Source organism: Tiliqua scincoides, chromosome 1 (assembly GCF_035046505.1).
Source record: "Tiliqua scincoides isolate rTilSci1 chromosome 1, rTilSci1.hap2, whole genome shotgun sequence".
Classification (NCBI taxonomy): domain Eukaryota; kingdom Metazoa; phylum Chordata; class Lepidosauria; order Squamata; family Scincidae; genus Tiliqua; species Tiliqua scincoides.
In genome coordinates this window covers 245,424,954-245,451,716 of record NC_089821.1, presented here as the reverse complement: position 1 = coordinate 245,451,716, position 26,763 = coordinate 245,424,954, and the positions used below count along the sequence as shown (strand labels likewise).

At 44.8% G+C, this 26,763-nt stretch overlaps 1 protein-coding gene across 1 annotated transcript in view; it reads right to left on the bottom strand.

The window, feature by feature from the left end:
• Positions 1–590: 590 nt before the first annotated feature.
• The window catches only part of TOGARAM2 (TOG array regulator of axonemal microtubules 2), a 49,338-nt gene continuing 23,165 nt past the window's right edge, over positions 591–26,763 (bottom strand). The window contains exons 12-19 of the mRNA XM_066623263.1: positions 23,638–23,873; positions 22,476–22,634; positions 21,369–21,486; positions 20,781–20,884; positions 19,256–19,457; positions 14,443–14,659; positions 2,434–2,520; positions 591–862 (exon numbers count right to left, since the gene is read on the bottom strand). Coding sequence (XP_066479360.1) covers positions 591–862; positions 2,434–2,520; positions 14,443–14,659; positions 19,256–19,457; positions 20,781–20,884; positions 21,369–21,486; positions 22,476–22,634; positions 23,638–23,873 — 1,395 coding nt within the window. The remainder of the gene's footprint in view (positions 863–2,433; positions 2,521–14,442; positions 14,660–19,255; positions 19,458–20,780; positions 20,885–21,368; positions 21,487–22,475; positions 22,635–23,637; positions 23,874–26,763) is intronic.

The following is a 26,763-nucleotide window of genomic DNA, read 5'->3' as shown; positions in this document are numbered from 1 at the left end:
AGAAGGCTTTCTCACTTACAGAGATACAGTGGTGATAGAACTGTGCAAACAGGAGAAACTCAGTCATCAGTGGGCCTGATGTAATCCACATGTAAATGAATGTTTATGTATTCTACAGGTGACACACACCTGCATGCATCCCCCCTCCAACAGAAGTGGCATAGTCCACTATGGTGGGTCAATCCACTATGGTGGGTCAATCTGGCCTAAGATTCATTTCCCTCCCTCCCTTGACATGCATATATGACATAAATATGTTGGTCGCTTACACATACATGTACACATTCGCACCGGCACACACACACAGATAATAATTACTTGCACATACAATTATTATTTTTAAAAAAATATCTATGTTCCTATCTATGGTCCAAAAGTTGAAGAAATTAAACCTTAGAAAAATATGTAATTTAATTCTACAGCAAAATATATTATATACATTTTGTGTATTAGATTATTACTATAAACTTCCCATAGTAGATTATTACACTTAACAATAGCATAATTAAATAATGGCAAGCTCTGTATTGCAAGTGTCCACCACTTCACCCCTGCCTTCCCTTGAGGAGGCATAAATGGTCCCAGAAAGGTTACTGGGTCTCCTTCACCAGAGGTCCATTGACTAGGAGATCCTGGAGCATTTTGGTCACATGTTGTGGTTGGCTGGAGGCATATTCCTCCAGTCTGGATCCCATGTGGTGGTGCAGACTTTTAGCAAGTTTAGAAACTACAGTTCTGACATTCCCACTTTTTCCAGGTAACACTCCATTGCCAATCATATTGCTCAGGAAGTACCAGAGAATAGGAAGGACGTGGCGTTCTACAACCTGGGATTTCCGGGGATGAACCACAGCCACAAGAACTGCAAGAAAGAAAACAGCGGATCATCACAAATTCAAAGAGCTGCTTACGTTTTCACTTGCTCACACGACCCAGACCCAGTGGTGTGCTGCATGAAATCCTTTGCCTTCACAAACAAGAATTCTAGAGTCATTTCAGCCACATATTCTTCAAGAATGCTTCGTGTCATTCAGAGCACTAGATGTCTCACACCACAGATGACAGAAATAAGAACAGCCCCACTGGATCAGGCCATAGGCCCATCTAGTTCAGCTTCCTGTATCTCACAGTAGCCCCACCAAATGCCTCAGGGAGCACACCTGATAACAAGAGACCTGCATCCTGTTGCCCTCCCCTGCGTCTGACATAGCCCATTTCTAAAATCAGGAGGTTGCACGTACACATCATGGCTTGTAACCCGTAATGGATTTTTCCTCCAGAAACTTGTCCAATCCCCTTTTAAAGGCATCCAGGTCAGATGCCGTCACTACATCCTGTGGCAAGGAGTTCCACAGACCAATCACACACTGAGTAAAGAAATATTTTCTTTTGTCTGTCCTAACTCTCCCAACACTCAATTTTAGTGGATGTCCCCTGGTTCTGGTGTTATGTGAGAGTGTAAAGAGCATCTCTCTATCCACTTGACAGACAGACAGACAGACAAAGAATATTTTCTCTCTGAAACGTTTTAGGTAAATTTTACTAAACAAACAAAGCCACTTGTGAGTCTGAAATGGCTTACAGCCTCCCAAAGGCTTCAGTTCAATACTGTATTTCCTCAGGAAAAAATATAACCCCTGAAAGCTGTTTGGTTTTAGTGCCCTTTGCCATGATAGGTGGCTTATTTATTTTGTGTATTGAGCTGTCTAAAATGGCCATATCAAATTTCCAAACTGTAGCTCTAAGGGTACAGTATGGGTTGAACTCCAGTGATACTGGTGACCTTCTAGTGACATCTGTAGAGAAAGCAACCAGTGCAATTTCGGCCTCTCTGTGTGGTCAGTGGCTCATGGAAAATGATTACAGCAGGCTTTAGAGTCAAGGGTCGACTGCAAGAAAAAACAACAACCACGAAGTGCCTGGTGGAAAATTGATGGACACCTTTGATATTGGAGGAACTTGTTTCAGATTTGGGGGCTTTTGCCTGTTCTGTGGGTCAGAGTACAACATTTCACTATGCAAACTTCAGTTTAGTTTTAGGAATGGACTGGGCTACGGTCACAATTTCTGTTTCCCTTCTTCAGAGATTAAAGTGATGAGGGGCAACTAACTTTTCATATTACTTTTAAAAGATATGGATGTACTCATAAAAAATATTCCTGCGTCATGAAAGTGCATCGCTGTGCAACATTCCTGAACCAACATGCTTGAGGGATTCCTGAGAGTGTGCTAGTGCATAAACTTTAGAAGTAAGATAAAAGATAAGAAGCAGCTCTCACATCCTGTTTGAATAGGTGTAAATGACAATATAAGGCACCCAGCTGTGAAGAAAGAAGTCCTTTGCCTCCTGCTGCTACCTGAGCTATTGCTTTGTTCACTTGGAAGAAATTCTTAACTTTCATTTCCCACATGTATCACAAAGCCGTCTGTTACCTGACAGGCGCTCTGTGACATCCTGCAGTGCTCGGCCACTGATGAAACGCACCCTGCTGGCAAATGTCTGAAGCAGCAGCAGGTTATCTGAAAGGAACAGAAACACTTCTGATGGGAAATTACTATGAAACAAGGGCAAAAGAAGTGGGGAAGACAAGGCAATCTATATAACATAGCAGGCAATATTAGATTTTCTTTAACACTCCTGTTTCCTTCAAGCATGACTTGAGAAGATTTTAGATTTTGAAAATACTTGAGGTCCATTCACGAGACACATGCACATCCGTAGAGTGCGTTACACTTCATTCTTGTAGACTTATAGCTGAATCTGTTGGAAAGCATTGCATCTGAAGTGATGCGAGGTGATACAATCATTCCATCCATGGCATTAGTTCCACATGACCCAGTCATGCATGGAAATCATCTCTGGACGCTGCTGTCTGAGTGAGGAAGGTTGCACACCACTCTGTTGCTTGCATGGTTCAGCCAGCCAGAGATCAGTACATTGCTCCCCCCTGTCGGATGAGGCCACTGTCTTCCCCAATACATCAACCTGGCTTTGCATCCCTCATTTATTTTCTTGAAATAAACCACACCATAGAAGGAGCATTTGAAAACAATGCACATACACAACATTTTTAAAATACTGTATGATATTTCGGTCCATAGATAAACTGTTTTTTCCACAACAAAAATAAAGTACTTTATGCTTCTGGGTGTCTGGTAATAAAATGCTGTGACCAGATACACTGGTACTGGCAGAGGCAACTGGCAGTCACAGTCTTGAGGGACTGGAAGGGGGAGGCTGCAATCAGGGGCCTGATCAGGTCATTAGTGAATGGAGGCAGGTGCCAGCAGTTGAGACAGTCCAGCAGCTCCAAAGAGACCACTGGATCCCTGCAGCAGGTGTTGTGGCATTCCACATGCTTATGGAAGCAATATAGCTCTGAGAGGAATCTACAACTTAACAGCTCTTGAGGAAAACTTAAGAGCTTAGTCCATAGCTCTTCAGTCCATGGTACCTTGTCACTGCCAAACAGCCTGCAGAATACCACTAGGAACATCATGTTTACTTCACATGTGCCATGCAGAAGCAGAGATGGAAATGTGGGGGGAAGTTCCATTAACAGAGAACAACCGACAGGGTACTGGTCAGAATGAAGAGCATTGTGGAATGTCTCTCTGGTCAAGCATAAAATACGTCACACAACAAGCAACCCTGTTTAATGAGAATTATTTGCACGTGTGTTAAGCTCTGATTGGGACACGGCACAAAGTGTATACTGCAACAGCAGTTATGGTTTCATGTACTCATGATTTGAGTACTAATCATGTGAAATATAAAACTGATTCAAAATACACTCAAGCCCTTTTTATATGTTATCTATACCTCCCCACCTACAATCAATGCAGGAGGCGAAAACAGAAGCATGTTGGTTAGTTACAGCATTATGCCTTTCCATGCCAACAGGTGATACTTCTCAGGCACTAACATGTTCAGACTTAATCTGAAAAAGGCAGCACTGAAGGCAGGGTGTGTTCCTCCCTATGATTTTGAATCCTGGTCCATGGACCTGATCCATATGACCCCAATCTAAAACACTCCCCCTGCCTCCTGAAGCGGTATTAGCTGTTCAGGGAATAATTTATAGGCACGTATTTCCTGCCAATAGCAGCTTGGGGGGGGGGGATGTTTTAAGTTGAGGAAGTAAGGAGTTAAGACTCCTTTCCCCTGCACCATGACCCAGATCAAAATTGATCCCACACCCAGCTGCTTTTTGCCAAAGAAAAAGGTATCAGAAAATCCAAACATGGAGCTCTTATGTCATGTAGGTTGGCCCCAAGTGTGAACTTTTCAAATGTGTTTTTTCACATGGTTTTATTCCATCTTTATTATGAATGTCACTTTTAATTTGCAACCCGCTCCAAGCCCTAATAGCAGGGTGAACTAGAACTGGAAATACATAGAAATAAATAATAACCTTGCGTGTATGATTTGTTGTTTAAAGCTCATTTAAAAAACACACTTTCCTGTACTGCATGACCCTTTGCAGTTGACAGAGCCAAGAATCAGTCACAGCAAAAGCTGAGAAAACAAAGAACAGAAAATCAATTTTCTCTTTGACACTCCCTGTTTTCTGATGGTGATGATGTGTGTCCTGAGCCAGACAACTTTGTTAGTTGGATGATGAATGAAAAGGATAGCTGCTTGCTTCAGCAGGATGAACAAATGCCTTGAAATGCTAAACAAAGAAGTTGGGGAGCTCTGCAGATTATTAATTTTTGATGATCATTCCCATATTAATATCCATAAAGATTTCCATTCACCTTTAAAACTGTCCTTGAAATACATTTTAAAGCAAGCATAGTACATGTATATCATACTATTTTTGTGTGTGTCAGTCCTGGAAGTGCTGTGCATTCTGGCACAGTTTCTACACATGAAAGCACAGATAAGCTGCTGTTGGAGTTTTCTTCAAAGCATCTTTCGGAATGTGAGAAGATGCTATATACTGACAGCCCAATCCTACTGGAGTCACATGCTCCCAGAATAAGTGTTCCAGCAGCGTATAGCACATTCCGGCAGTCATAAAACATGATGCGCTGGAGCGAACATGCTGGCCCTTGCCATAAGAAATGAATTGATGACTCTGCACGCCAGTGGCCTCCAGATGACCACTGGCCCCAGTACATAAACCTAGGGGGCTGGGAGAAAGATAGGGAGAGAGCACAACAGGGCAGGGGGTAGGTGGAACAGGGCAGCAATGGGGGTGGAAGGAGGGCACATCGGGAAAGGGGGTTCGGCAGCAGCAGCATCCATTGAATCCAAACATCCTTTCCAGGCTTGATCTGCGTTCATGAATTACACAGATTTTTGTCAGCAATATTGCTGGTGCAGGTTCAAGAAGACCTGGAGGGCTGCCAGGGTTTTATCCTGGAGCAAGGGAACAAATGTTCATTACCCCAAGGAAGCCTATGGAGGCCAAAACGTCCCGCAGGATGCACTGGATGCTACATTCATGCAGCTGCACTGCCACACAGTGGGTTAGTTAGGACTGGGTTATGAGCCAGAAAACTGCAGCTCAATTCTATGCTAAACTGCCAGGCGTAGCACTTTGCGACAGCAGAACTGGTTCTGCTGTCACAAAATGGCTGCCAGCTGAGCAAGAGGTAGCAGTGCTTCCGGGTTGTTGCCAGACCTCATTGCACCTGCTGGATTAGGTAAAGCAATGGCGGAGGCGGGAAAGGGGCAAAACGGGGAGGAGGAGGAGGCAACAGGAGAAAATGGATCTAGTAAGTATGTACCAAATCCTATCCTCACTTTCAACAACCTCCCCATCCGATTTCTTTCCTCGAACATACATAAGCTAAAGAGCTGACACAGGTCTGAGAAGACCCATTGATGAGTGGCAGGCTTACTGAGGGAGAAGGAGTTTTAAATCCCTTTTCCCCTCCAAAGCTTCCCTATCCACCCCACTGGATACAGGATACAGAGCATGCCTTTTCAGTGCAGCTGCACCAGCATGGGGGAGAGGGCACAAAAGTACAGGATTGGGCTCTTGATTTACCTTGCTCTGTATCACCTGCACCACCTATCAGTGTCTCCTGCTCTGGTTTCAGGCAGACAATGGTCTTTCCAGCTATGCCCAGCGATGCTAGGGACCTTTTGCAGGCAAACAAGCACCCAACCAATGAGTTCCAGTTCCGTCACCAGAAGTAGCAGAGAGCGGGGAAGTAAAGGAAGATTTCCTTTACCTGCCCCTAACACTGTTCAATAGATGATCAATCAGTTACTGGACAAGAAGCTGTTAAAACACAGCAGAAGGATCTCTTGGAATTAAATCTTGCCATTTTTTTTTTACATAAGCACTAATCTTTCCTCAAGTGCAAGATCATAATATTAGATCATAAAATGTATTATTAATACAATATTCATAATACTGCAAAGTCTTTGGGCCCAAACCTATCCAACTCTCCAGCATTGGTGCAGTCGTGCTAATGGGGCATGTGCTGCATCCTGCGATGGGAGGAAAATCACAGAGGCTTTCTCAAGGTATGGGAACATTTGTTCCCTTAACTTGGAGTTGCATTGTGGCACTGGAAAGGCAGACAGGGTTGAGCCCTTTGTCACTGTTTATTCTGGCAGAAACGCAGGAGATTTTGAATAGCACAACATGGCATTCAGTTTTCAGAGACACATAAATGGGCAAAGCAAAGGACTCCTGCTTCATACATGACATTTTTCTTAGACAAATCCGGATCAGGAAAGCATTTTGATACTTTAATGTCAACAGTATGCTACTGAGTAAAACCAACAGTACCTACCTACAAAGCCAGATTACAGATTTCCTTAGTCAGGCATTAAGATCTCAGAATACAGGTATCTGCTTAGCAAAAAACTCAGAACATGTGATTGTAGGAGCTGCACAGCAGTAGGTGATAATCCTGAATCCCAATATATGGTTAGGGAAAAAAATTCACCTATACTGGTCACCAACAATGTCTGAGGGTTATCTTGAAAGGATGGCAAAGTGATTCCTAACACCACTCTGGAAAGAGGCTCAGCTTTATTCCAATCTCAAAGTATGTACAAGGTATAATATGTACAATCCCCAGATCCAGAATTTCAATGACTCTGATCAATAAAATTTAGTCACACTTTAATCCTATTGAAAATAAAAAGAATTTAAATTGGCTGTGATTATCTTTCTCTGGACTGAGGACACAGTGCTCAGTCTCAAATTCAGCCATCCATATGGTTCAAACAAGTGAGCCAAGCAGCATGCAACAGGAAAATGCTATCTGTGCCCTTCATTGTCACTAGGCAATCAGAACCGGAGGCAAATTTCTTTCTGACCTCAAGTACAGTGACCGTTCTCTTTAATACAACCATAGTCTGACCTTTGAAATTGTAGAAAAGTGTGAATATTAGTAACTCCACCAGGACATCCGTATGTTAGCTCCAGCCTCCATCCTGACACCCTACAGTACGTCTGGCATATTCACCAAGTGTAGTATTTCCACCGCTGACATAAATTAACATGCCATGGAATTTATGACAGTCCTTGGTTGTGTAGTTATTGGCTACAGCAATTTCAGCTTATGGAGAACAACGTTTGGAACAAGCCGTCATTTAGATCTGGATTTATGCTTGCTTGTTCTTCAGAAATGAACTCGGTAAACCATAAATTCCCATTGCAAAAAAAAAGAGTGCAGATTGGAGATATTTATGAACTAGAGACGGGGTAGGAGCTAGATGATGCTCATAACTTAGGGCTTTCATAGAGTCAGAACAGAAGAAGCTTATTTGGATAGAGTCCTTCTCACATCAAGAGCAAAATAACTCGCTAACAAGCTCAGAGAGATCCAAATCAAGGTTCCAAAAATATTATTATTATAATTATTATTATTAACAGTATTTATATACCGCTTTTCAAAGAAAAGTTCAAATATATGCTTATTTCAGTGTACACAGACGTTTATTACAAGGTGACAGCTTGTAAATCACCAGGTGCATGTGAGGATCTGAACTTCCGTAACTTCTGGCCATGTGGTGAGGGCAATGTTTACCATTTTATTGCCAATCAGATGTTGGGACTTGGTAAACTGCACTTCATCATGTGGCCAATTGTTGCAAAGATTCATGCCATTCATCTCAAATATCTCTCAGTGCTTTGAGTCTTCTAAAACATTCCACGAGTCCTTTGCAAAGTTCCACTGTTCCTTCAAACATGCCTACTTTTCAGTAGCAAACCCTATTTTAGGCAGGATTTACACATGCTGCAAAATGAGTAGGAATAGGAATGGACTGTACTACTACAGTTCAACAATTCACATTTTTGAATACTTCCGCATGTAAACCACTCTCTGTAAGCACAGCAGGGAGATGGTTGGGCTAGAAATGTACTTCCAGATATATCAGTTTTCTGTCTGCAGGGAACGGATTACGTAGTGGAGCACAGTTGCAGTCTGAAGTGGTAGAATCCATCTTCTCCTTCAACTGCATGTGTAGATCTTGCCTCCGTTGTCACCACAGGGAAGTTATTTTGAAAACATCTATTTGAAATCAATATGTTCTGAACATCCCACCAAGAGTGATACATAAATCTCTCCATTACTACTGAACACAGATCATCTAGGACATGCTTTCACTGCACTATATCAGTTTTTAATGAGCTATGATCCTGTGCCAAGCTGCAACATTTTCCCCTAGTGACCTTCCCTGCAAAGGTCATCTATAATTTCAGATTCAGGTTTGCCTCTAATCCTCCAGTCCAACAAAATAACATTAATTTTCTTGTAGGAATTTGGCACAGGTGAAAGGTGACAGAATTACAGCCCCAGAGTCTGGGTGGCTCTATGTTCACAAAGGTAGAATCAAACTAGCAAAAAAAAAAAAAAAAAAAAAAAAAAAAAAAAGGAATCTCTTCATTTTCTTACTCTTTTAACAGGATAACCAGCATTTTAAAAGATAACAGGCAAGAAAAAAGGTACCATCTGAAACCTGCTGTCTTTGGAGCAGTCATACTGACATAAGTGGAATTACTACTGAGTACCATTTTTTTTACTTTTTCTTCTTACTTCTTCTATATATTTATTAAGCCACAGGTGCAGGTGATAACACAAACTCTTGTAGATTCTGAGTCCTACTTTAAAGCGTGCCAGCCTTAGATCTGCTAAACTCTAACCTAGGGTTAGTCTGTTGCAACAAAGCCAGTGAACTTTTGGCATCATTAAGGCAGACAGATTTACGTTCATAAATAACATAATAAGCATAAGCATTCGTGCATTTCATGCCCATTTGATCCATTTGTTTCCATTTTTGTCTTTTTCACTATACATGTGTATGTGCGCGCACACCCTTCAACTGGACACACTTCATGCATGTTATGAAGAGGGCTTTGGCCCATGAAAGTTTCTGTCACAGTAAATTTCTTACAGCCCAGTCCTAACTAACTTTCCAGCACTCATGTAGCTGTGCCAACAGGGTGCACACTGCATCCTGGGGTGAGGGGGAATGTTTGTTCCCTTACCTTAGGGCTGCACTGTGGCTTCAACAGCTCTGAAAAGCTTGTTAGGATTGCGCTGTTAGAAAGGTGCTGTAAGACTTTTTGCTCTTTAAGCTGCATCAGAATCTCTGTCTGTAGGATTTTTTTCTTGATGTTGATTGTAATAAGGTCAGGGAAATGGCTAAGTAGGATAGACCACATCATCTTGATTATGAACACAAAGAGAAATCACATGTTTTTTTAATGCGTGTTATACATGCATGACCACATTCATGCGTCCTGAGAGACCTGTAATTTTTGATACAAAAGCCCACACCTATTAATGCACAAAGTTAATTAAGATGGCAGCTAATCTCTCACTATATCTCTGCCACAGAGCATTATAAGGAAGAAAAAAGCTGGGCTAGACTCAACACTATCATAGGCAGGAGTCTTAATCACAACAGGGAATTTTAATCACACTGCATAAGTATTGGCAACCTTCAGTCTCGAAAGACTATGGTATCGCGCTCTGAAAGGTGGTTCTGGCACAGCGTCTAGTGTGGCTGAAAAGGCCAATCCGGGAGTGACAATCCCTTCCACACCGGGAGCAAGTGCAGTCTGTCCCTGGTCTGTCTCCCTGGCTATGGGCCTTCCTTCTTTGCCTCTTAGCCTCAGACTGTTGGCAAAGTGTCTCTTCAAACTGGGAAAGGCCATGCTGCACAGCCTGCCTCCAAGCGGGCCGCTCAGAGGCCAGGGTTTCCCACTTGTTGAGGTCCATCCCTAAGGCCTTCAGATCCCTCTTGCAGATGTCCTTGTATCGCAGCTGTGGTCTACCTGTAGGGCGCTTTCCTTGCACGAGTTCTCCATAGAGGAGATCCTTTGGGATCCGGCCATCATCCATTCTCACGACATGACCAAGCCAACGCAGGCGTCTCTGTTTTAGCAGTGAATACATGCTAGGGATTCCAGCACGTTCCAGGACTGTGTTGTTTGGAACTTTGTCCTGCCAGGTGATGCCGAGGATGCGTCGGAGGCAGCGCATGTGGAAAGCGCTCAGTTTCCTCTCCTGTTGTGAGCGAAGAGTCCATGACTCGCTGCAGTACAGAAGTGTACTCAGGACGCAAGCTCTGTAGACCTGGATCTTGGTATGTTCCGTCAGCTTCTTGTTGGACCAGACTCTCTTTGTGAGTCTGGAAAACGTGGTAGCTGCTTTACCGATGCGCTTGTTTAGCTCGGTATCGAGAGAATGTGTGTCGGAGATCGTTGAGCCAAGGTACACAAAGTCATGGACAACCTCCAGTTCATGTTCAGAGATTGTAATGCAGGGAGGTGAGGCCACATCCTGAACCATGACCTGTGTTTTCTTCAGGCTGATTGTCAGTCCAAAATCTTGGCAGGCCTTGCTAAAACGATCCATGAGCTGCTGGAGATCTTTGGCAGAGTGGGTAGTGACAGCTGCATCGTCGGCAAAGAGGAAGTCACGCAGACATTTCAGCTGGACTTTGGATTTTGCTCTCAGTCTGGAGAGGTTGAAGAGCTTTCCGTCTGATCTGGTCCGGAGATAGATGCCTTCTGTTGCAGTTCCAAAGGCCTGCTTCAGCAGGACAGCGAAGAAAATCCCAAACAAGGTTGGTGCAAGAACACAGCCCTGCTTCACTCCGCTTTGGATGTCAAAAGGGTCTGATGTGGAGCCATCGAAGACAACAGTGCCCTTCATGTCCTTGTGGAAAGATCTGATGATGCTGAGGAGCCTGGGTGGACATCCAATCTTGGGGAGAATCTTGAAGAGGCCGTCTCTGCTGACCAGGTCGAAAGCCTTTGTGAGATCTATGAAGGCTATAAAGAGTGGCTGTCGTTGTTCCCTGCATTTCTCCTGCAGTTGTCTAAGGGAGAATACCATATCAGTGGTGGACCTGTTGGCTCGGAATCCACACTGCGATTCTGGATAGACGCTCTCTGCAAGTACCTGGAGCCTCTTTAGTACAACTCGGGCAAACAGCTTTCCTACAACGCTAAGGAGAGAGATGCCGCGGTAGTTGTTGCAGTCACCCCTGTCACCTTTGTTCTTGTACAGCGTGATGATGTTTGCATCCCTCATGTCTTGAGGTACTCCACCTTCTCTCCACCAGAGACAGAGGATTTCATGCAGCTCAGTGACTATGATCTCTTTGCAGCATTTTAGGACTTCAGCAGGGATGCTGTCTTTTCCAGGTGCCTTGCCAAAGGCAAGGGAGTCCAGGGCCACGTGAAGTTCTTCTAGGGTTGGTTCACTGTCAAGCTCTTCCAGCACAGGCAGGCACTCAATGTTGTTCAGTGCTTCTTCGGTGACTACATTTTCTCTGGAATATAGCTCAGAGTAGTGCTGCACCCAGCGTTCCATCTGCTGCGCCCGATCCTGGATGACCTCGCCTGTGGCAGACTTCAGAGGGGCAATTTTCTTCTGTGTTGGACCTAGGGCCTGCTTGATACCATCATACATCCCCTTGATGTTGCCCGTGTCAGCTGCTATCTGTATTTCGGAACAGAGCTGGAGCCAGTAGTCGTTAGCACATCTCCTGGCAGTCTGTTGGACTTTGCTGCGAGCAGTTCGGAGGACCTGCAGGTTGCGCTCACTGGGACAGGCCTTGTATGCTGCTTGAGCTCTCCTCTTTTCCTCAATGACTAGTGTCAACTCCTCAGAGTGGGCTTCAAACCAGTCTGCCGCCTTGTTGGTCTTCTTGCCGAATATGGACAAGGCGGTGTTGTAAACGGTATTCTTGAAATGTTCCCATCTGTTGGATGCGTTTGCGTCGGCCGGGCCTGGAAGAGATTCCTCAAGCGCTTGTGCAAATTCCTCCACTTTTCTCTGATCCCGGGTCTTGCTGGTATCAATGCGAGGTCTTCCTTCCTTTTTCGTGTGATACAGTCGCTTTGTTTGCAGTTTCACTCTGCTGCACACCAGGGAGTGGTCAGTGTCGCAGGCAGCACCATGATAACTGCGTGTGATCTTGATGCTGGGAAGGCTGGAGCGTCTGGTGAGGATCAGGTCGAGCTGGTGCCAGTGCTTTGATCTTGGATGTCTCCAAGAGACTCTATGTTGGGGCTTTGTGTTGAAGAATGTGTTGCTGACACAGAGACCGTGATGACAGCAAAACTCTAGCAGGCGTTGGCCATTTTCGTTCATCCTCCCAGTGCCAAACTGACCTAAGCAAGTGGGCCATGAACTGTTATCAGCACCAACTCTAGCATTGAAATCGCCGAGGATGAACAATGGCTCTTTTACAGGGATTTTCTTGACAGTGGTGGCCAGGTCATCATAGAATTTGTCTTTGGCTTCTGCTGGAGACGACAGAGTCGGTGCATAAGCACTGATGAGAGTGATAGGTCCTGCTGATGACTGGAGCTGCAGGGACAAAATTCTTTCACTTCCCACAGTAGGTGGGATGATGGATTTCAGCAGGGTATTTCTGACCGCAAAGCCAACGCCATGTTCCCTGGTTTCGTTTGGTGGTTTTCCCTGCCAGAAAAATGAGAAATTTCTCTCCTTGACAGATCCGGAATCTGGCAGCCTAGTCTCTTGAAGGGCGACGATGTCCATCTGCAGTCTGCTCAGCTCCATGTCGATGACAGCTGTTTTGCGTGCGTCATCTATTTCTTGCAGGTCATCAGAGAAGCCAGGTGTCATTGTCCTAACGTTCCAGGTGCCCAGCTTTAGGGCAGTAGTTTTCTGTTTTCTGTTGCATGGTGCAGAGTTGTCGATCCGCTTGTCGGTTTTCACCCTAAACCCCACGCACCCCATGAGGTTAACGGACCGTGGCGAGGCAACACCTTACTGGCTGGGGACTGCCCAGCTTAAGGCGGGCGGTAGCTGCCCAATGAGATGCAATGATCTCTCCCACCGTCGGAAGCAGCCCCTGGCGTCATGCTCTACGCCAATCGAGCAAAGACTTATAACCGGTAAACTGCTGCTTCCCGTGTTGTGCCGACGCCGTATGGCGAAGTTGGAGTGTCCTCTCCAGTGCGCGAAGCCTGGGTAAAGAAGGTATGGAGGATAGGCTGTTACCCATGCAGCAAATCCCCCCTCTCCACGTCGCTGGAATGGTCCAATGGAAAGGCAGAAGCCAATACGGTTGGTTCCAGCGGCGTCGCAGGAGTTGCCAGAACGTGACTGTGTTCAGCCATGAACTGCCTAAGGGACTCCGGCTCCTGATTTTGCCTCGAGGTTGACTCCTGAAGCCTTTTCCAGAACTGGATGTAGCCACAAGGCAGTGGAGGTTTGAGGTCAGAGTTTCCTTCTCTTAGATGAGCTGCCTTCCTAGGCTGACGAGTCCCATCTACCCGGTGGCTGTTTAGTCGCCTCTTACGACAAGTACAGCCAAACTGAGGGCCTATTCTTAGCCCCCAGCCCCCAGGGGTTAACACTGCATAGTTAATATGCTTATCTTGCAAACTTTCAAGCTTGTCACTAGATCAGCCTTGTTTCATTTCCTCCTGCAGATTCCCTCTGCTATGAGAGCACATTTATGCCTATATGGATACCTTGCCTACAGAAAATTTTACTTTATACATCTGATGAAAGGACTATAGTCCACCAAAACTTATGGTGAAATAAATTATTCACCTTTAAGGCACCATAAGACTGTAATTTTTGCTGTCATAGAAAAATAAACTGTGTCAGTTTAAGCCATTTCTGCCCAATGTTGCATAAACGCAACAGGGATCAAATGTATACACCTGAGGGCTGGGCAGAAATGGGTTAATCCTATGCAGGACTACTAAAAAGTAACTCCTATTATAATCAATGGGGCTAACTCACAGGCAAGCACAGATAAGATTGCAGGCTGTGAGAGATAAGGGAGCTGGCCAATCTTGACCTATCTTCAGTTTTGGATGAAATTTCACTATCATAGAAAATATGATACTTTAAAATATTTAACTTTTGTCATGGAAACTGTTAGCCAACACCTGCACAAAAAAGCATCTATAGTATATAAAGGTAAATATTAAAAGAATAAATGCAGAGGGAAATAATTATTACCTAGATGAATGATCATTGTGTCCATCACCTTCAATGCTGCACTGTAAATCCCAAAATTCTTTGAGTTTAGGTTGTCAATAACTACAGTCACTACAGACACCATAACTGGATTTAATCCATCTTTAAGGATTGGGATCATAGAGGCAACCGATTGTAGTGCATACTGGTTCACTTTCTTGTTGGAGTCCTGAAGTCTTGGGGTAAAAGCGTCAAAGATCTGTTAATATTAAAAGCAAAACATAAATTATATTATAAATAGCCGCTGGTGCACACACAGAAAAACAGGAATAGAGGTTTCCTCCAAACAATTATGAACCTACATATGCAAACACCCTGGAAACACCTAGGACCAAGCGCTTTCATTTTTAAACTTTACCAGAATTTTCTAGTTTATAATAAGAATGGAATCCCCAGTAGACAAAAGAAGAAAATTGGGCAGTCACTTTGTTTGACTGAAAAGGTGGGGCTGCCCTCAAACCATATCTAGAAATTGCAACGGGTTCAGATTGCTGATAGGCGCCATATAGAGGGGAACGTATCACTTCCATCCTGCAGGAACTACACTGATTTTCCATTTGTTTCTTGGTCCAATGTGCTGGTTGTTACCTTTAAAGCCCTATAGGGTTAGGTTCACAATCCCAGATTGTGTCAACTGAATCTACCATCCATTAATAACTTCAGGGAAAGCTCTGCTTTGTGCACTGTCATTGAACTTGACTCGACAGATATGCCTGCAGAACAGATGCTACAATAAAATTCTTCTATTAAAAATTCTTCTAATAAAAGTCTTCTATTCTAGATCAGTGTTTCTCAACCAGTGGAACTCATTCCACCAGTGGTACTTTAGGTGGTATCCAGTGGTACATGAAGGACCTCCAGACCCCTGCTGCCTGGCAGCAAGAACAGCAGTGCAACACAAGAAGCAGCAGTAGGAGGCTTGGCTCAGCAGGCAGAGCTCCAGGGTGTACTTTTCACATGCTCAGAAAAGCCTTCCTGTCTGCCCTCTTACCAGTGTTTGTCACACTGCATCTGGCTTTCCAGTCCAGACATAACTGATGATGACATCATCATCAGTTGCATCCGGTAGTACTTCCAATAGGTGGACCATGTGAAGTGGGACAGCAGAAGAGACTGCAGAAGGACAGCTCTGCAGAAACGGTTTACTCGAGTAAAAGCCTTTACATTCATGGGGCCCCTATTACATCACAGGGTGCCCTAACACGAGCACCTCTGGTTCCTCCTCACAGGAGGGCCAGTCGCTCCTACCCATTACTAAGAGTCCAATGCGGTGAGGCTCGGGCTGGGGCCAGTTGATCCAACAGGGTTCCAAGGTAGTTCTTGGGCCTGAGCTTGTGACCCTGGGTGGTGTGCCAGTGGCCTGATCCAGGGCACCCCCAAGGAAGTCCCTGCTGCCTGGGTGTTAGCTGTTGAGGTGGTCTTGGGGTGGGTGGGGCTCCTTCCACTGTTGAATTGTCTCCCGCCTGTTTTGAACCCTGGAGGGTTCCGTCCCCAGGAGCTCCCAGGTCCGGATCCCGATGCCCAGGGCTGGGGCCTCAAGGTCCCCCTCCAGACTGGGGACAAGCGAGGGAAAGGTGAGGTATCCACATCTTATGGTCCCCCTCCCTGTGCTGCAGATACAAGAAGAGGACCGACTTCTCCCTCTGGCTGCTGGGCTCCTTATAAACCCAGCAGCCAGCCCAGCTGGCCCACCCCTTCCGGTTATGTGACCGGCTTACTCTCGGCCCATACTCTCAGGAAGGCCTTCAGCATGGGGGCTGGGTCCAAGTGGGATTTGCTGCTTGCTCCTGAAGAGACCCCAAGGAGGCCCACACTGCTGGCCCTGGGCCCGGGTGACAGATGTCCAGAATTGTACATAGTATTTGAAATATAGTCACACCATAGATTTGTACATAGACAATATATTAGTGGTATTATTTCTTAATCCCTTTCCTAACGACCCCAGCATGGAATTTCTTTTTCACAGCTGCCGCACATTGGGTTGACATTTTCATTGAGCTCTCCATCATGACCCAAGATCTCTTTCCTAGTTCATCACTGACATCTCAGACCATTTCAGTGTGCATATGATGGTGGTATTCCCCCACCTCACCCCCCAATATCCATCACTTATTGACACTGAACTGCATATCCTTGTCTAATTTTACTAACACTGCCCATGTTTTGGAACTGGTAGAAGGACCCCACAATAAACTATAATTTGATGTGATGTATCATTGGATTTATTTATTTACATTTCAATCAGATATAGATATCAGGGGCTGAGGTTTCACTGGTATTATTTAAAAAATGTTCTTTGATACAGTGTTTTCTTTTTTGTACAAAAAACCAAACATCCTAGCTGATAAAGGTTGATTGAAATAAGATTTAACTGAGGAACTTTCTTGCAGAACTCTCAGCTGAGATCTCTTTATCAGTTTCCCTTGAATTTTGCATTCAACTTCATAGGATGCAAACCTCAAGGAACTGATTAGGCTCTAAGAATAAGCTAAACGCAAGCCAATAAGCCAGTATAAAGTAAGCTACTTCCCCCAGAAAGTCATGTTGCTTTCCTTTGAACTTGCTTTTTTCTTTTCTTTTCTTCCATCTTTCTAATTTGCAGATTTATATACTGCCTTTCCCAAAACCTGGCACCTCAACTCCTTGGTGTTAATCCATTAAAAGTGATATTGGTAGTTAAGAGCCCAATCTTGGACTCTGCGTGCCGGCTCACTGCCGGTGCGTACTGTTGCAAATGTGCCGTAAGGCACGTTTGCAGGCCCTTCCACTAGGCAAGCGCCAGTGATAGACCAACGCTGGCCGGCGCAGGGCTACTGCTGGGTGGGCGCCCAACCTCCGCTGCTTGGCAGTCGTACAGACCACCGAACAGCAGAAAGATAAGCAGGGGCATGGGGGAGATGGGGAGGAGGTGTTCCAGGGAAGGGGAGGTGGGCGGAGGGCAGGGGTGATGTGCCGGGAGGAGGGAGTGGGGAGGGAGGTGGAACCAGTGGAGCGACATACCACCAGATCCAGAGCCTCTGTGTTGGGCTTGCCACCTTACACAGAAGCTCTTGATTCTTGAATTGAATAGCCCCATTGCAAGGCTACTCTGTTTACTCGGGGAAAGGGGATGAAAGTCCCCTTCCCCTGAGGAGCTGCCGTTGGTAGCACGAAGCATACAGGATGTGGTGGAAGCCATTTTCGGCACTGCCGCACAACCCAGGCAGCTCAGGATTGGGTTGCCAGGCATGTGCCTCAGCTCATTTGGTATGAATAACAACCTGCATGGCACTGCTGAAATTCTATATTACTGGGAAGAATTCGTCAGTTCCCCCCCCCCCCCCAAATGGGGTATCAAAGCTATGGTAACCTGTAACATAACTCAAGAAAGGCAAAATAAATTTAGTCTTGATTTAAGATCCAGATAAGTATATAAGGTCTGATATGCATTGTTTTCCTTTTGTTTTTTTGTCTGCTTTGTTTGTTTGGTACTATCCTCTTGTGAAATAAATCTTTAATATGTATTTTATTATACAAAACCCTTGACTACTATATATAACAATGCAAGGGCAAACATGCATTTGAGGATATGCAACTGAGGGAAGCATTTGGACTGAAGAAAGAAAAGGCAGGAAAATAATTAAGCACCTTCTCTTCCAGCCAATTCTCCATTCTCAATTGCCCCTTTCCAAAGTGACTTTTCAAGAAACAGGTAGTTCCGGGGGGGGGGGGGGGGTTTACCCATGCATGTGTATAACTTGACTGACTACCTGAATATTGTACCCTTAATTATTATACCTATTATAACTAGCTAGATTGATCCATCTGAAAGATAACTGGCCAGTCACAGGGATGCGTGACTGACCAATTTGGTTCTTGATAGGACGGGGTAATTGATGTCAATTCCTCTGCTCAAGTAAATGTGTTTTGTTTAGGACTGGCATGGAGGTGGGTGGAATAACATTAATTCTGGTTTACCACAGGACATATACATTTAGTTGCTGGCACTACCTTCTGGATTGGTGCTCCTAGCCAGTGACCTCAGAACAGAGGAAACAGTAGAGATCCCTACTTCTCAACTGGAGTAGAGCATCATCCATCATTTATTACTTCTCTAGACCTCTTGTAAACAATGCTGCACTCCTCGGAAATCAGGATTTCCACTTTTTCTCTGCTCAGAGGGAGAAAATAGCCCAGACACAGCAGTTGTGATGACGGTTACTATAGAAAAAATATCAAGCTAGGAGAATCAAGGGCACAGTTGGCAACCTTCAGTCTCAAAAGACTATGGTATCGCGCTCTGAAAGGTGGTTCTGGAACAGTGTCTAGTGTGGCTGAAAAGGCCAATTTGGGAGTGACAATACCTTCCATGCTGGGAGCAAGTGCAGTCTGTCCCTGGTCTGTCTCCCTGGCTATGGGCCTTCCTTCTTTGCCTCTTAGCCTCAGACTGTTGGCCAAGTGTCTCTTCAAACTGGGAAAGGCCATGCTGCACAGCCTGCCTCCAAGCGGGCCGCTCAGAGGCCAGGGTTTCCCACCTGTTGAGGTCCACTCCTAAGGCCTTCAGATCCCTCTTGCAGATGTCCTTGTATCGCAGCTGTGGTCTACCTGTAGGGCGCTTTCCTTGCACGAGTTCTCCATAGAGGAGATCCTTTGGGATCTGGCCATCATCCATTCTCACGACATGACCAAGCGCAAGCTTACATAAATTAAACTGAATAGATGGGAATGGGTTCAGATGCCTTGAGCTTAATCCAACCTCACAGAATGGGTTACTTATATCACAAATACTGGCATGGCGTGCGAGTGACCTCAGTACCTGGATGATATTTGTGGAAACAAACTGGGGACTGTCCTTGCAGTGCTCCATCAACAATGTAACTCCCTCCATTCGTATCTGAAATTCCTTCGCCATCAGCAGCTTGTTCAACTCCCTGAGCTGCTCCGTCACTTCAGTGCTGCGAAAGGACGAGCGGCGAGCACCTGGCTGGGGCAAGGCCAGGGCATCGGAGGAGATGGAACTGGAGCTGGAAATGGAGTTGAGAAGCAAGAGCTTTAAAAACGGGGTTACCTATCAATAACCTACCAACTCTGGTACTCAGTGTTATCCAGCATTATTCTATACTTGCAGCACCAAAAGAAGCAAAAGGGGCCACAATTTCTTAAATTCAAACTATATAATTCAAATTAAGCAAAATGTTTTCTGGCCCGATTCTATCCTTCCCCACTTCCCACTGGTGTAGCCAGAAAGGCATGCACTGTATCCAGTTGGGGGGGGGGGTGGCAACCAGGAGACTTCAGAAAAGGGGATCTAAATCCCCTTTCCCTTCCATAAGCCCTGCAATGGGTCTCCTCAGATTTTCACCAGCTCTTTAGCTGGTGCAACTCCAAGGAGAGAAAGGGTGCCGGGAGTGCTGTGGAAACAGAGGATAGAATTCATTGTGCTCTGTCACCAATGGATCCACCCCACCCCACCCCCCGCAGCCTCCCCATCCCCTATTCCTCCCCCCCCCCGCCCAGTTTTGCTTCCTCTTGAGCCTCTCGAGCCAGCAGTGGGATGATGCTCACGGGAAGGCTCTGGACTTCCCACTGATGCTTTGGCAGTGTGTCTTATAGCTGTCTTAGGGCAACCAGAGCAGAACTAGAACACTAGTTCTACCAGCAGAGCAGCCCATTAGGATTGGGTTATTAATTCACTAAATTTGCATAATTGGCTCAGGCAGCAAGGTTGCTGCAGTATGTGCCAAAGCGGAATGGGGTTCGCCAACACTGTAAAGGTCAAGGATGGTTGAAAGCATTAAGATGGTAAAAGGTTTCAAGGACAAAAGGAAAAAGATTCATGGAAACGGGTATAATTTTTTTAATCAGTGCTGTTTGCCTATTGAATCTTTGGCAGATTCTGTACCAAATGGACCTTTTTCAGCCAAACTGGGTCTGCTGCCGCCACCACCACCCCAAAACTACTGCATTCCTTCCAACATTATCCTTGGTCAAAACAGGAAGTGCAGGTCATTCTGGGAATTCCCAGCACGGACCACATTTTCTGTTTTCTACAAAGGGACCACAAGGAAACCAGGGAAGTACTGCCTCCCCCTCCCTTTGCATTGCTCCTTCCTTGTGTGGTCCCTTTAAATTTTAAAGAGACTTCATGAAGAAGGAGTGAGGTGAGTGAAGCAGATCCACTTTCCTATTCACTCATCTCATACTTTCCTATCCACTTTTCCTACCCACTCCTCTCACACTTTCTTCACAAGAACCTTTTAAGTTTAATGGGATTCTGCAAGAGGAGTGAGGTGAGTGAGTAGGGAAGTGGAAGCATACTATCTGCTGGTGATGCTCCATACCCTTCATCTGAAGGCAGACTGTCCAAGGAGGTTGTCAAGCTGCTGTTCTTTGAACTTCGATGGCTTTTAGCAGAAGGAGCTTGGGATGCCTGGTCTTCTGTACCCTACAGAGACAAACACATCAGAGTATCACAATAAGGGTAATAATTTTACATGCCCCAGGAAGGACAGTTCTTAGCATTTTCATAAGAACAGTCCTGCTGCATCAGACTATCTGGTCCAGTGTTCTATTTCCTGCAGCGACCAACCAGATGACTTGGAGAAGTTCTCAAGGAAGAGGTCAAGGACATGCTGCTTTCCCACTGTTCCATCCCTGCAATTGGTATTCAGAAGTATATTACCTCTGAACCTGAAGACAGCATGGAAGCCATCATGAATGGTAGCCATTGGTAGACTTGTCCTCCATGAATTTGTCTAAGCACCTTTCAATCCGTTTAAACCAAAGTTATTTTTATACTATGTTGATCTTTTGGGAATGTATGAAAGGGAGGCACAAACTCATTCCCATGTACCAAAAGAATGAACAAGAGGATATATTTGATCTTCAATCCAAATGTTCCAATATATTCAGTGCACCACCGTACTCACTTTCTGCTTAATTGCAGCCATGACATCACGCAAGTCATGTGACGGTAGGCACTGCCTCAAGTACCCATCAAACTTTGAATGGGACATAAGTATGTTCAGCATCTTCCGGCCATAAAACCTAGCACAAGAAGGGAAAAGTTAATGAACAACATATGACAGCCAAAATCACATCTTCAGATTTTAATAAGCAATACAGAAAGCAGATAAGGGCTTAGGGGGATCTAATCAGATGTGCACTCAAATGCATACTTTTGACCCTTTAATTTTTTACATTTTAAACAAAAAGTGCAGGGCTGTGTGTGTGTGTGTGTGTGTGTGTTCATGAAGCAGACTGAAACTATGGTGGGTCGTTTTTTGTGTTTTTTTTGTACTTCACACCCACTGTGATTTGTAGCATGAGGGAGTGTGATTGGGCTACAGAGTGTGGAGGAGGTTAACTACCAAGGTCCCCCTATTCCCCAATCTTGCATTTGGGTCAGTTTGCACACAGACCACACTTTTTGACTAATAGAAGGGCCAAATGTATATATTTGCATGTACATCTGATTGGTCCCTGAGACATTAGGCTATGGAAATGAACTGTTAATTGGCAGATTTATTACTTTCAAAGTTATGCTTTTATATTATCCAATCCTCCTTCCACTACTACCCAATAATCCTTACTGCAGGTAATAAGGAGATGACTAATGGAAGATGAATAAATATATCTTACAGCCCAATCCTACATAAATCCCCGTGAGGTGATGCAGCAGCTCCAGCACGGGCTATGCTGCATTCTGTGGGGGATTTTTGGCTGCTGAAGATCTCCTTGGTGCAAGAGGACAATTGTCCCGTTGCCCTGGCGTAAGCCACAACAGCCACAATGCTGGTGCAAGTCCGGGTTTATCCATGCAGGTGGATTAGGCCTGGAAAGGGGTCTACAATTTGACATGTGCCTCTGCTGCCTAACCCACCTAACAACACAAGCCTAAGCATGTCTACTAAGAAGTTCCATTATGTTTAATGGAGCTTACTTCCAGGTAGGTGTATATTCCTTAAAGAACCCCCACCACTGCCTGCCAAACAGTAATTCATTCTGTTTTTAGGAAAAAGAAGGGCTGCTGTTACCTTGTGTCTTGATTGCAATCCTGAGCAAGTTTGACCAGTGTCTGCACCAGCAGCTCTGTACTTTCCCGGTTGCCTGACAGCAGTTTTTCAGGCCTGATCTGTTCCACAGTGGTCAGTAAGTGCCCAGCAGCACATTTTCGAACAAGAGGGTGACGATGGCTGCATTAACAATGTCAAAACAGTAAGCGATATGAAGTATATGGACTCCAAAGCAATAAAATCCAAGTCCCTGGAAAAAGGATGGTGGTAGCCACTACTCTAGTTCATCAAGGTCAGGAGATTCAAGCCCCTCTTCCCCTGCCTGAAAACTCCTCTTAGAGCAGGGCTGTTAAACAGGAAGACCCAGATGCCCTGCAATGGTTCCCAGAGATTACAGAGGCTGGGGGGCTGGAGAAAAGCCCTATGTTAGACCCCCCCCCCCGATGGCATGATAGCACTCCACTCTCACAACTGATGCCCACCACTGTCCAATGCAGATGCATACTGGGTGGCACTGGGCACTAGCAGATACTCTTCTTAAGCCTGGAACTTCAGGAATCTCAGGGGTTAGCTGTCTGGGCCGTCCGATGGGCATGCACCCGCAATTCAACCTGACTGATCCCTGCCAGTGCATTTGGCCTACACAACACTTCAAGCAACTTAGTCCTGACTAAGAAGCTAATGTCTTTTGTGAGGCCAAGGAACTGAATCAGCAATGGCAGTATCAGATGCACTGACCTTGTTCCATCTCAATATCAAAAAGGTATCAAGGATAACAATAAGATAATAAGGAAGGAGCATCAAGGAGAACAATATGGAAGAGATAGATTGGGACAAATACAGATAGCAGTAGACACAGGTTATGTTCAAAGGGCATCACTGTATCTGCCTGGCTTCTGTGGGATGTCCTGCCACCTTCACTTGGTTGCTCTGTCTTAGAAAAATTTACACCCATCTGCATATGTGCCAGAAAAGAATGAACAGTTCTAGGGCCCTGAAGTCTCCCAACAACTGGACAACAACTGGGGGAGGCCTTCTTTGCCTTTCCTTTCACCACTCAAAGGAGTGTGGGCATCTGTGCTCCAGCAATTGTTTCCTCTTCTTGCATTATGCCCTGAAATTCCTATTGCTTCCTTCCAGGCCCAAACGGTGTTGATGATGCAATGCAAAGGAATTTACATACTTTGCTCCATTGGTCATGAGGGCTGCTAGTGCTCGTGAAGGTGTCACGCTTCGTGCCATGACTCCTAAGGATTGGTCAGCTGCTTTCTGGATGAATTCACTAGAATCGCCTGTTTTCTGGAGAAGGACCCGAGAAATCTCTTCAACTTCCTGATCCATGTTCTTCTTCATGGTCTTAAAGAGCTCAGCAAGTGTCCCAATAGCAAAACGTGACACTTTTGACCGGAGGTTGCTAACCTGGTTAAGGGAACATTGTGAATGAGATGTTCAAAAAATAATGCAGTCCTATTTGCTTCTGATACTATCATCAAAAGTGGAACAATTAATTTGTTGGCTTTGATATCATACTGTACTTTACATTCAATGACACTTTTATCATAGTGTGAAAATGCACATCCATAGATAGTAGTACATGCTAATCAAGTGGATGCATCCATAGATCGTTCCGAGTATATATATAGTGTTTCTCTCGTGGATAGGAACATATCATTACTTCAGTTTTGAAATAAGGTTCCATGCAGGTAGCTGGAATGGCTTACGGATGTCATCCAAGGAAAAAGAAGACACATGAAGACAGGAGTAATGCAACCATTTGATCAGGAATTCCAATGCAGTTCTCCAGTGCACCTTTTTATATGAAGTAAACAAATACTCAGGAGACAGCTTCCATGACTTCCATGACTCACTTAGTGTAGTACTCATAAATAATACTTCTTCTTTTTTTAGAAGATCATAAGGCTATTAATTAATCCCACTCATAAAACATTTGAAAGCTGGATCCTGCAAGATGCTAGAGAGACTGCTCAGAATTTCTCACAATTTGACTTGCATAACAAACCGTATCTTCTAATGGCAAGAATCATGAAAAGAGGGCTCAATCTCACATCAGGTCCTCCTGAACCCTGGTACCTGAGGGATTCAGCAACCAGCTTTCTGGTTGAAGGGGAGAAACAAGATAGAACAATCAAGTATCTTATGGCCCAATCCTACACCTACAATCTGCCATGTTTCCAGTGCTTTCTGGCTGTCGCAAACAGTGATCTAGAAGTGCATATATTTGTGCTAATTCGGACCACCGCCAGAGACAATGCGGAGACCTGTGTGTAGTGGCGGGAAGAAGGCCCAAGGGCAATGGGGAGTGGGCAGAATGGGGGAAGGCTGGGGGCTTATCCAAGGTAAGAGGGGGTAGTACCCACCACGGGCAACTTGTGCCAGATGCTATCCCTTCCGGTGTGAGCTGACATCTCACATATATATAGCTGGCGCAGGTTCAAGGAGACCCATTCATTGAGTTATGGAGGAGTAAAGGAAAATATTTTCCCTTTCCCCTCCCAAACCTTTCAGCTGCCCTCCCTACCACAGCATGCAGCACAGCCTGTTTTGGCATAGCTACATGATATGGTAAGGAAAACCATAGAATTGGGCTGTTAATAAATCAAAGTGTGGGTTGTGTTTCTCCACAAATCCACAAAAGCTCCCAGTTCAGGCTTGGTGGCTAATTTGAACAATGGAGGGACTTTGCAGCTGTGCTTTGTTCTTTCTCTTCTCCCATGTCATGTTCACACACCCATGCATGTATGCCACTTGACAGGAATCAGGTTTGACAAATAGGTATGAGCTGTTAATGATCAGAAAATGACAGCTTGCTCTATCTACCTTAATTTCCCATTGTTCAAGGAATAAAGACTGAACAAATATGACTCCTTGATTATGAAGGATAGAATTAGGACAGGATTAATACTGAAGATGTGGTTATCTTTCTGAGCAAGGACTTCTGGAGGGAAAGAAAACAGTTCCTATATCTTTCTATATATCAGAGAAATTTTTCTGAACAGTTCTCTCCCTCCTCATTTTTCCAAGCATGTTTCTATTTACAAGACGGGAATATTTGCATCCCACAAAACTGAATCCAACACACAATTAAAATGGGAAGATGCGGAATCCCTCCCAGAACCTGAGAATCAAGTCTGCATTCCTGATAATGTTAAATAGAAGCTGGAGACCACAAATTACACAAATGGTCAGCCATTATTCGCTGCAGATGTCAGAAGGCTGAATGGACTTGCCAAGTTTGCAATGTTAATAGCCCAATCAGTTGCTCAAACAATGGACAAGCCCCCGTGGCTTCTTTTACCTCCTGCTTTTTATTAGAAGGGTTTAAAATGAGAGCAATAAAATCTCTCCATTAAGTGGTCAAATAAATAGCAAAGCCAGGCAGAGCAGCCATGGGTAAATAAGCTCTCTAGAATCCAAGGGCTTGCTGGCTCAAAGTCCACCGGGGGTGCTCTAGGAATGCCAGATTCTGTTTGGGCTTAGGAAAATGTAGAACAATATAGACAGAGGTGATTAGCATTAGTTACTGTTCCTCTTTCTCTTGGTGGAAAATATCTTAGGCAATGAGATGCAGTTGACAGAACAGAGCAAAGCAAGGAAGGGTTTGTGACAGAAGTTGCTTCTTATGGAATGTGTTACAGCCTAATCCAAACCAACTTTCCAATGCTGATGCAGCTGCAATGCAACCGCAAAGAAAGGGAACGAATATTCCCTCACCTTGGCCTCCGTGACTGTCCCCCACTACAGAGTGCAATGTGCACCCCATTGGCATGGCTGAATTTGCAGTGGAAAGTTGGTTAGGATTGGGCTGTTAGACTTGGATTTCAGCTCCCAAGTACAAAATATATGTGGTTCAGGTTCATTTTGATGGGTGAATGCATGAATAAATTATGGCTCCCACTACAATCAAATATGTATAAACAAGGGCCACATCCTTTCCTAATCTCTGGTTTTTGTTACTATATATAGACATGCACACTTTCTAACTGACATAATACACAAGTATGCTGTAGTTGGATGTTTAACCCTCAGCACAAAATGTCTAAAATCATGTTAGTATTCAAGTCAAGTACATTATAGGCTTCTTCTCAGATGAAGTTCTATGGTATTTCTACTAGGCAGGACCTCCAGAGACAAGAAAGATAGGCTTCAACATACTGTACAGTGCGCTCTCTCTCTCTCTCTCTCTCTCTCTCTCTCTCTCTCTCTCTCCTGTTCTCTGACTTGCTGAACACCTATTGGTAAGCTATATTTCATTCTCTTTTTTCCTTCACCATCCAAAGTTTTCTGAAAG